The following is an 11,886-nucleotide window of genomic DNA, read 5'->3' as shown; positions in this document are numbered from 1 at the left end:
AGTTAATTTTTTTTATGCATTTTCAATTTCAATCAATTGACGAACTACCTAAATTGAAACATTGTAAATTAAACCTAAATTTCATAAAATTCACAGCTAAAAAATTCAAACAAAAATGAAAATAAAATATAGCAACAATCCAAAAAATTAAAGTTGATAAATTGATTCAAGAGCAATAAAAATGAAAAATAAAAAACACTAACCTGTAATTGAATCGGAATTAAGGTTACGAAATGATGATGCTTTGTAATTGTACCTATATATCTTCGAAGTGTTAAAAATTGCTTCTTTCAAAGTTTGAAGAGGTGAAAAGAATATCAGTGAAGAAAAAGAAAAGAGAAAGAGTAAGTTCTGGATGTTTCATCTTTGGGATTCTAGAATCATGGTGAAGTGCTCCGTATTGAACTATTCCTTTTCGGGTGTTTAAACAATAAATAATGTATAATAATAATAATATATAAGGAAATAATTATATATGATAAAAAATATAATATAATAATAATTTAGGAATTAATGAAATTGGCGGAAAAAGAAGAAATGACATTGTGCCAAGTGTCATGGAAGGTTTCGCTTTTAGTATAGGTTAATAGACTAGTCTTTTGGCCCATACAATGTACGGACTTATTTTAAGGATAATTTTTCAGCCGATGATACTGTTCTCTTTGCATATGTACAATTTATATTTTAACTCTTTTTCTTGATCTCCCTAACGAATTTCGTTAGAATATTTTAAGTAACTAGGTTAGATCCCGTGTCATGCATGGATTTTCAATCATTGTCACGGTGTATCAATTTTAATTTTTTTTATTATTTTATCTCAAATCAAGCTAGTTAGTTTTTTTTTTCTTTTTTAAATACATACTAGATATAAGCCCGTGCGATGCACGGTTCTAGTAAATCTTTTTAATTAATTTAAGATTTTTTTATATGAAGATCATTCATCGGATATTTGATTAAAATTTCTAAATTTTTTTATTTAATTTTAACACTAAAGTTATCTTTCGTAGGTTTATTTATTTTACGTGGCGCTTGAATTTAAAATTTCAAACCTTATTCTTTAATTTTGCTTAATAAAAAATAAATGACAAATCATTTTATTTATTGATTAAAATAAGTCCTTTGCAAATGCCTTTTTTTATATACTCGTTCTGTTTCAAAATGTTAGTCTCATCTAAAATCTTTTAACTATTAAAAAAATTAGGGGGAATCTTCTAAATTTCTCTTTGTATATAAGGAAAAACACAGTGATATGAGATTTAGTTTTATTCGTTTCGATGAGTACATTTTTAATATCTAATTTTTATAATATTTGCTAGGGAGAGATTAAAGATATTTACGATCAAAGATTTACATCCATATATGTAAAAAAGATAATTATTAGTTTTTTAAATAATTTAAATTTTAATTGTTCACTATTCGTTATTTTTACCTAGGTGGCAAAATTCTTAAATCTTATTTGTCACTTTTTCTTAGGTGGCGAGTGAATTTTTTAATTCTAAAATAAATTACTAATCTAAAATTTCATTGGCCTAAATAATACCTTTTCTTACGTGGCACGTCAAATGCTCTCGAAAAATGCCTACTTTATTTATATATATTAGATTATATTGCTTTATTTTATTTTGAACCTTAATGACATTATTTTTTAATTTCAAATATGATAATTTTTCATTCACAAAACTATGTTAAATTGAAAAATATATATTCATGATTTTTTTTACTATAAATAATCATTATACATTAAAAAAAAGTAATTACTAATATAGGAATATATTTATATAATGATATGGTTAGATATTTAAGCTTATAAATATATTATTCTCTTCCTAAATTTTGGATGTAAATATTTTGCGTATATTTTCTATCAATTGTTAAATAGTTTTAATTATTTTAAAAAAATATACTAAGGACACACCAGAAGATGACACGTGCCATTGTTGGTGTGTCTTTTAGTATATTGTTATTGATGGGTCTTGTCACTTTGAGACGTGTTTATAAGTCAAAATTAGTTATTGTCTAAGAAGATGCCAATAATTATTAAAGCATGTAATAAGCCTTTGTTTATAAGTAAAAAAACAATATGATTTAAGTTATTTTCAACCACTAAAATATTTATCCTAACAACAACGAAGATGAAGGGTTTGATTACCAATATATTTGAACCCATGATTTTTAATTTGTAAAAGGTTTGAAAGTGATTTTACACTAATACAACCCTGCAAGACTTCCTATGACGGAGGTGGAGCTATGTTAATTATAGTCACTCACCAAATCTGCATGCAAATGTGACAGAGGTGGAGATATGTTAATTATAGGTAATATTGCATAGAGTGAGGTTAGTGAATTGTGAATAAATACCAAAAACTCATTATCATCATTATTATAGGCGGATTTTGTAACCGAAAAGATGATTATAGAAATTAATTTGTGGGAATTGAAGAGGGGAGATGAAGATAAAGAGTGTGTGGGATCGATTATTGTAGGTTTGCTAATGAAGGTGAAGAGGCCATGGATGGTGGATTTACTGTTAAAAGATATAATTAATATACAATTACTATGTACTTAGTAAACTATTAATTATAAATTATAAATTTTTAATTAAATAATAACTTTCCCTTTGAATTAATAAGATAATAGTGCACACGTGGCACATTGATTAAAATTGTGAACATGTGGCACATTGGATTGGAATAGTGAACACTTGGCACATTCAATTGGAAAAGATAATATAGGTGGAGACATGTGTGCATCTTGGTTTGAGTTTGTAAATACTACCTCCGTTAAATGTTTTGTGCAACTTTTGCCATTTCGAGATGTTTTGTATTTTGTGCAACTTTCTGATTTCTTTCTATTTTTAGTTAAAAAAAAGCCTGAAATTACGCTTTTACCCTTACTTAACCATTTTTTTAAATCTTTGCCCTTATTCTAATCTAATTACATTAACCTAATCTAATCACATAACCTAAATCTAATGACTCCTTCTATTTATTAACCCAATTCCCCCAACTCTCTTCATTTACTCACATCCCCAACCACCAAAAATTAATTACGATGGTTGGGCTCCTCTATTTCTTCTGGAGATTTCTCCAGATAAACCCTAGTTCATCATTTGGGGTTTTCTCTTTCCTCTTCTTCTTCGATTTCCCACTTCATCTCTCCAAATCTAATCTTCTCTCCTTTGATCTTTCTCAAACACAAGTCCCCTCTCAACAATGGTTAACTTGGATCCTTTGAAGGATGTTTACATGGCTACCAGCGACAAAGGAGAGGTGAATCTGATCCACCATCTCATCCACTGCGTGCTTTGAGACTGGTTCTCCCTTCCCTCGTCATTTTTATGAGTCCAGCGAAACGGGTCCCTACTGTACCTTATACACCATATAGCTCTGGGTCAAGTCCTAAAAAGTATTGAGGAGGAAGAAAGACATAAGAGGGAGGAAGGACAGGGTGAGTCCCGTAGAAAGTCACTCGATTTCTCTGAGGCTCCTGTGGATCTGGTTGCTGAGAGTAGAGAGGGAATTGTTGTGGCTCCAACTAAGCCCAAATCTAAGAGGGAAAGGCCACCACCTAAGGTTCGTTCTTCGAGGAAGGTGGCGCGTGTTGCTTTGAGAAGGATGCGTGGGCTTCCTAACCACGAGTTGATCGTGCTTTCATCTGATGAGGAGGCTGACGAGGAACCACCCTCCAATAAACCAGAGGCAGCCTCTTGCTCTGTCCCTGTTGTGAAGTGCTATGTGAGGCGGATGAACCCTAGTGTTCAACCCTCTAAGTGACTGCTCTTGTAACGATTCCTAACCCTAACTTATTTCTTAAATTATTTGAGTCCCTCTATATTGATGCTTGTGTATGGTGTTCAATTGATCTGGTGTTTGTGTGTGATTTTGTGCTGGTTATCCGTTGGTTGCTAAGTCCCTATTTAATGCTTGATTTTGGCTGTTGAATGGTGCTATTTGTGGGTTCTGTTGGTTGATTGATTGTTGTTGTTGGAGTATGGTATATGATTCTTTTGGTTGTGGATAAATTCTTGAAACTGTTGTATATTGGCCTTGATTCTGGTTGTGGGTGTTGTTGGTTGATTGATTATTGTTGTTGGAGTATGGAATATGACAAATTTTGGATGGTGGATAATATGTTTGATCTGGTGTATTTTTGGCTTGACTTTGTTTGTGGGTTTTGTTGGTTGATTTATTATTGGTGTGGTTGATGGATTATGGACAGAATGATGGGTTATGTTGTGTGTTAATGGCCTTTGATGTAGTTGTTGTTTGATTACTGTGTTTGAATTAGTTATGGCCTTTAAGGGAATATGATTGATGAATGATGAGGCTATTTTGGCTTGTGTGTTTCATATAATGTTCTCAATGATCTTTTTGGAAGTGAACACTGTGAATTCCTTATGTAGAACCACTTAATGTGAGTCCCTGATTGTTGCCTGTGTAGTACTCAGTAGAGAGTCCCATTTTTTTTTTCTGAGTATGATGTTATTGTTTAATCCATATGATGAAGGGACTCCAATGAATTTCACTTTGAACAAGTATGTTGCTCCATCAATCACAATGAAGTGATTGTTGTTGAGGTAAACTTGTTTGAGTTGTTGCATTCAACACACTATTATTCCTCTGATGGATTTTTTTGATTTCAGAATAATTTGCTTGTTCATTCCAATCAAAATGTGGCCATAAAAAGCCTATTACATGAGTACTAGAACTTACACATCACTGCCTTAGTGGTATATGACAACCTAACACACAAAATACACCTAACTACCTATTCATTACCATTTCAAAAGATTAAAAACAAAAAAAAAAGGCTTTAGATGATTATGTGTGGCAGTATATGTTGATGTCTTGATTTGTTGTGTACTCTGGTCTAATCTGCATCCACCTCCATGTCTTCTGCTGCTTCATGAGTCCCTTCTGGTGCTGGTCTGAACATTATGTTCAAGTACTCTACAGCCTCTAACACTATGTCCTTCTGAACATGCACTTGATCTGGAAGAATGCCTAGATTTTCAAGTTTTTTCTTGTTCATGTGTGGAATTTTGTACCTATTCCCATCTTGTGCCTTGAGTATTTTGATCATGCATCTCTGTAGAGTGACCCATATGTACTTATTGACTTCTGGTTTGAATGTGTTGTAAGAGTCAATCACCTTCTCAACTAGCTCATCAAGATTGTTAGGAAAAGATTGATATTGTAGGGACTGGATAGACCTGAACAAACCTAAATCCAACACATTTAGATCAGGAGATTGAGCTGATTGGAACACAAATTGTATATTAAATTCATTGACTGTTGTTGCTGCAACAAACTCTTTATCTCTTGGTATTTGATGTGGTCTTGCATTGTCCCATTGGATGACAACATTCTTAGGCAGACTTTCAGGGCATTATCCATGATTGCTGGAATTACTTTGTTAAGCAACATCTCTCTGATGACCTCCCTATTTACATTCTGAAGGGCCCTTGTAACCATTGTTCTTGCTGCTTTGTTCTTGCTTGACTTCTTTGCTCTGTCCTTGACTATGAATGGGAAAATCCCATACTTTCCATCATGTAGTAGTTCCCCATTGATGCCATATAATGGCTTTCCAATAATTGCCATGAACATTGCCTTTAACTTGAATCTTCTTGACTGTTGTGCCATGTATGGATCTTCTTCACTTGGAAGGAGATAAAATCTCCTTTTGTCAGGGTTCAAGTAAAACCATTTCTCATCTATGTGAATGGCATAACTCATGTCTTCAAAAGTGGGGTCCTGATTTCCTTTAACTGGGTTTATATGACTTACCCACTTCATTCTAGCTATCTTGTGATCTGATGTCAGTGCTGGTTTGCAACTTGTTGTGTGTGTTCTTAGCCTTCCCTTTTTCTTCAAATAGTGCAAAGTGACATGAGAAATGTTGAGTGCTGCTGCATAGGACCTTTATGTCTGCCTTAAATAAAGAGGGACTGATTGTAGGAATTCATCTGTGAATTCCCTTGGCTTTGGACCTGTCCTGCCATACTTCTTAGTCCTGACATCAATCATATTCCCTTCTGCCATATGTTTTTTATTTTATGTTTGTTAATATTCTGGTGATTGTTGATTTATGCACTCTGAATTGTGTTGAAGGTTGCATTTTGTATCCTCTTGGCAAAGCACCATCTTGTATCTTCATCAACATTGCATCAACAATCTCTCGTCTTTGGTACATGGTAAGTTGTTTTCTGTTGATTGTGTTTGTTGCATGTACTGATTCTTGATGGATGGTCTGTTCATGACCTGCCCCATTCGTTTCTTGAGTCCCTTCTTCAGAATCTTCTTCCAGCTACATGTTTTCATTTTCTGAGTCATATAACTCTTTGTCTTGATCATGAATTTGTTCTTCCTCTTCAAAGTACAATTCTGCCATAAGTTCCTCTGTCAGTAATTCATCAACTTCATAGTACTAAGATTCATCGAAATATACCATTGTGGGGTCCCTTTTTTTTCCAGGTTGTTAATGATGCTGTAGGGGTGGCAGATGAAGGTTTTTGTGAAGATGAAGCTACCCTACACTTTTGTGTACATAAAGAACGAGCCTAAGCACTCTTGAAGATGGTGGGTATCCTTGTGCACCACTAATGTAATCTAGGTTGTAATTTTTTGGGTTAATATGGGCTAATTTCAGGATTTAGGTGCTAACTTTTGGGGTAAACATTTGATGGTATTGGTTAAACATTGTTGTTGGTGTAATTAATGCTTTGAACTATCAAAGCTTTTTGACAATGGGGGCTTCATTTTATAAGCCTCATAAATGATGAATGGTGGTTGTTTAAATGGTGGACGAAAATTGAATGTATGTTTTTTTTTTAAAAAAAAAAGGTGGAGGGAATTTTAATCCCACCTTAAATTTCAAAATGTTTGAAATTTTGGTGAAAAAATGGGAGGGAATCACATTTCCTACCAAAGCACATGGGGGAACCATTCTCTCTCTCTCCTCTACATTTAATTAATTGCATGTTACTTTCCCTTAATCAATGCCCTCCATTTTTGCATTGGCAACCGTGAACCCCTTCAAAGTTGCATAAAACAATTTACGGAGGTAGTACTAAGTATAGATAGAGTATGTTTGTAGGCTTCAATAAAATAATGTAGGTAAAGAAATTTTTTATAATATAAAGTATAAGGCCCTGTTCTTTTGAGCTTCTGAGCAGAGCAGAGCAGGGGTCAGTAGAGAGGTGCAGATTTAACTTCAGCAAAACATAATTCAGGATAACAGAGCAGAGCAGAGTCGAGCAGAGCAGAGCATATTTCAACATTATTATTATTATTATTATTATTATTATTATTATTATTATTATTATTATTATTATTATTATTATTATTATTATTATTATTATTATTATTATTATTATTATTATTATTATTATTATTATATCTCAAAAACAAAAGTCATATAACCTACAATAAATTAGTGGGAAGCCGAGATACAATCTGGGCCCCCACTCCTCTAGCTATTGCAAATCCTACCCTAGTGAAGATATGAGCTGCAGCACGAGTCCCAATGTCTTGCGTCGTTGAGAACCTCTGAATCCGCTTCAGAAACGCAACAACCTCTTTCTCTAATTCCCCAAGCGAAGAAAAGGAGAAGGGAATGAAACCATATCCAATCGCCTGACATCGAGCCTCATACTTAACCCGCTTCCGATGAGCTGCATCAGCCACAACCCGCCCAGGAATGAAGTCAGATAGCCCTGACTGTGTCAAAGGAGAAAACCCTGTCAAATCAACACAGACATCGCGACCACGATCCCATGAATAAAGTAACACATCCGCGGGTCTGAGGGCCTCGTCGTTCCCTCCGGCCAACCCAATGTCAACCTCTTTTCTCGCTGAAATCCCAGAACGATAGCAAACATCAACAAGGGTATCCCGAACAACATTATGCCGATGTTTAATACCCACAATACCAGCACAAGACACCGCGTGATCACCAAAAATATCTCCAGTAAAAACCCTCGAACAAGAAGAGCACAACGTCGAGATAGAGAACAATGGAACACCCAACCGATAGGACAACACACAACGATAAGTCTTGGCGTTCATCGTCTGACCCAACCCTGAAATAGGAACCGCCCGAAGCCAAGCAGAGGTGTGATCACCCTGCTGTGATTTCCATAATGTTGATTGTCGAGGAGTTAAAGAATAAGCAGATTCTGCAGAAGCGGTAACCTTTGTGAAATATATATCTGCCAATTTCTTCATGAGTTTAGGGGCAGCAACCTCAGTAGGATTACTCAAAATGTCAGACTCCACTGTTCCATTAAACAGACTCAACGCACCCTCAAAGGATCGTCCAAGACCAACAATGCCAACATGCCGAAGAAGTTGTGTCTGCAACCCAGCTGACTGTAACCGAGAAGCAAGAAAAGCATAGTGATGAACATCACCTGCAGAATAAACACCAAGCCCTCCAAACGCAAATGGTAAGGTGGCAAGTCTCCACTGCCAATCACCAAACCCAGGCCCCGAAGCAGTAACAATACGCTCCAAGGAAGATCGAAGAGCAGTATCAAAAGTGCGCTGAGCCACCTCAAAAGTACTAGGAGGACAAGTACGTAATGCAAAGTAGAGTTTTGAAACTCCAGTACATGCCCTAAGTAACAACAGCTCACACTGAGGATCATCGAGCATAGCGACCTTATCCATAAGGGCAATGGTCTTGGTCACCCTCTGCATCACAAGCTCACCACTAAAACCAGAATCGGAACTAGCGGGACCTCCAAGTAACCTAACACCACGCAAAGGTCGAGCAATATTAGGTGGAAAGACACCCACCAGCCTGCTTCGAGGGTCTTCTGTAGGCCAGAAAACTTCAGTTTTTTCCACATTAAGACATAACCCAGAACGAGGTCCTTCCTCCATAATCAACTGCAGAACTTGCCCCACCACCAAAGTGTCACCAATAATCGTGCCGTCATCTAAATACCAAGCCTGAAGACATACATTAAAAGTCTCTCTGATTTTACACACCAGGGGTTGTAAAACCAAAGAAAAAAGCAAAGGACCAAGGGGATCACCCTGCTGCACCCCTTGAGACGACCATAAGGTATGGTCCCCATAATACAACCTGGCTGGATTAGAATAGCAGAATTCTACCCATCGCGAAATGCCCGGACAACGACGACGTACCTCACGTAACATGACCGAGCGATCAACCAGATTAAAAGCATTTTGAAAATCCACCAACAACATAGATAGACCAACATCAAAACCACGATCCTCAATCAACCGATTCACCGCATGAAGAATTGCCTCACCACCCGAAGAAACCCCAACACCAAATTGAAGGCCATCAAAGTAACTCCCTAAAGACTGACCAACCATAACAGCACCCACCTTCGAAACGAGACGCCTCCAAACCGTACCCACAACAATAGGACGGATACCACCACCAGGCTTGACAAGTGGCGTAAGAGGAGCACTAGCAATGTACTCTCCTAATTCCATAGGACATCTCCCAGCTAGAAAGAGATTAACCACCCCAGTAATAGATTCAACCAACTCATCTGAGACTGCCACAGCTGCACCACTCAAGCAATCCATAAGATGTTGAGCACGCAAACCATCCCTATCACATGATGTGCCACGAGGGAAACTCCTAATTCGATCCAAAACAACAGCAGAAGTCGTAACGAGATGAAGGTGATCAATAGGTATATCAGGCAAGGATGGAGCTGGAGATGAAGGGTGCTTTGACTGTAAATCTGCAAGAGTGGCGTCATTATAAGGTGCAACGCCTGAAGAAGAAAGAACCCGAACTGCAGCAGTGTAATGGCCATCGCAAATCTTCCTACGACACTGCTTAATATTACGCTCTTCCAAATCAATGTCCTCATCATCAACCGACGACAAAGAAGGAGAATCCTCTGCCAAAATTTCCCTCACAAGCTGTAAATTACCACCCGCTACACTCCAAGAACAAATAGCACGGGAAATACTCTCTTCTTGATGCCAACGTCTTACCGAAGACCGAGACTCACGACTACTCCGCGGGCGAAAGATTTTAAGGATGCAAAGAGGTAACACCAACAAAGAGACCCAATTAGAAATGTCTTCAGGCTTAGAGATCACCTTATCAAGAGCACCTTTCAGAACCCGAGAAAACCCCAAACGACACTTGGGAGGGATAGACTTAACAGAGCGAAACCCCTTAGAGAATAAACAATCAAGGAGAGCCACATCAAAACCACCGTTATGATCTCGCACCAATCCATCCATACGATCAACTCGAGCAGGAGAAGAAGGAGATTGCGGCCTGGTGAAATTATGAAGCACAAAACGAACAACACCATCACCTTCATCAGGGGGTGACACATCCTCATCCCCACCATGACGACACTTAATACGTACCGTGTGCGTTTTATAGCAAACTCTACATAACCAAATCCCCATACGCCTAAAAGTAACTTCTGCCTCATTATAAACGGCCAAATTAGAAGTAAGAGAATGTCGGGTGATATCTCGCGCACCGATACAACAATGACGATCACTAAGATGTCTGATTAGAGAACGTCGAGTAAGGCCATTTCCACTCCCATCTTGACAACCACTAAGACCCACAAAGGGACAATGAAATTTCATAACGGCAGCCGACATAACTGACTTGCACCACCCAAAACTGAAATACACCCGAAAGAGCACCAGAAACTGCCACAAAACAGCACCAGAAACTGCCACAAAACAGCACCCAAAACTGCACCCAAGAGCTGCCGAAACTGGACCAGAAACTGCACCAGAAACTGGTGTAAAAACAGCACCCAAAACTGCTCCAAAACCGCCCCCAATATCGAAAAATCGCTGGAAATATTGATCACCGAAACCCAAAATATAAACTAACGAAGAACCTCCTCTGAACCACTGCAGAAACACGCCCCAAACACCACTGAACCTACCAGAAAATTCGCCAGAAACGCACCTGAAAACAACCCAAAAACCTTCCCAAATCTGATAAAAAAAAACGGCTGCCAAACTGCCCAAAAACCGACCAGAAAACTGACCAGAAAACAGCAAGAAAACACGCCTGAATCACACCAGTAAATTCGCTGGAAACACACACAATTTTCGCCTGAAAATCGCCTGAAATTGCACCCAAAAACACCCCACAAACTGCCAGAACAAACCAGAAAACAGACCTGATTAGAAAGCCGGTTTATGACGATCACCATAAACCAAAAAAAAGAACCCGACGCTGCACCAAAAACCGCCAGTAAATTTGCCTGAAAACCGCCTGAAAACCTCCCGAAAACTGCCTGAAATACGCTCTAAAACAGCACCAAATTGAACGAGGAAACCGCCTGAAAACAGAGCCGTTGCTGCCCCATATATGCCGGACCACCGTTGCAGACGTCGCCTATTAACCTACCGGAAAACTAACGTGGAACCTGCTGCCGGATTATTGACGAGGAATCGCAACCTGATCGCACCCTAAACGCACCCTAAAATTATTATTCTTATTATTATTATTATTATTATTATTATTATTATTATTATTATTATTATTATTATTATTATTGTTATTATTATTATTATTATTATTAAGTGCATATACCATTAATTTAGGTGAGTGAAAACATAAATAAATGTGTACCATATTTATTTCACAAAAATTTTAAAATAAAATGATTTAATGAGTACTAATAATTTTACTTATAAATATGTCTTAATCATGGCCAGCTAAGGACCTGTGCAAACAAACCCTTAGCGCAGGGCCCCAATAAGTTTAGGGCCCCGAAATGTTCTGAAGCCCAATGTAGATTTTTGATATGATTCTTTCTGCCATGTACTCCTTGGTCTCCTTCAACTTCCATAATTAATTACTCCGTACTTGTTCATTCTTTGTTTTTTAATTTACGAAAGTAAT

General features: G+C 37.3%; 1 protein-coding gene across 1 annotated transcript; it reads right to left on the bottom strand.

Moving 5' to 3' along the window:
* Positions 1–4,869: 4,869 nt before the first annotated feature.
* LOC145628005 (uncharacterized) lies at positions 4,870–5,798 on the bottom strand. Its single transcript, XM_081680340.1, has 2 exons — positions 5,312–5,798; positions 4,870–5,222 (listed from the first exon to the last, which is right to left on the bottom strand). The coding sequence occupies exons 1-2, from the start codon at positions 5,796–5,798 to the stop codon at positions 4,870–4,872; spliced, it is 840 nt and encodes a 279-aa protein (XP_081536466.1).
* Between the last annotated feature and the right edge of the window lie 6,088 nt (positions 5,799–11,886).

The sequence above is a fragment of the Chenopodium album genome, chromosome 4, assembly GCF_948465745.1.
Source record: "Chenopodium album chromosome 4, dcCheAlbu1.1, whole genome shotgun sequence".
NCBI lineage: Eukaryota > Viridiplantae > Streptophyta > Magnoliopsida > Caryophyllales > Amaranthaceae > Chenopodium > Chenopodium album.
This window is presented reverse-complemented; position numbering and strand designations above follow the sequence as displayed.

Coding starts and splice junctions, on each gene's coding strand:
- LOC145628005 (XM_081680340.1), bottom strand. CDS start 5,798: ATGAAGTGGGTAAGTCATATAAACCCAGTTAAAGGAAATCAGGACCCC. Junction 5,223..5,311: donor CAAATACCAAGAGATAAAGA/GTTTGTTGCAGC, acceptor TGTTGGATTTAG/GTTTGTTCAGGTCTATCCAG.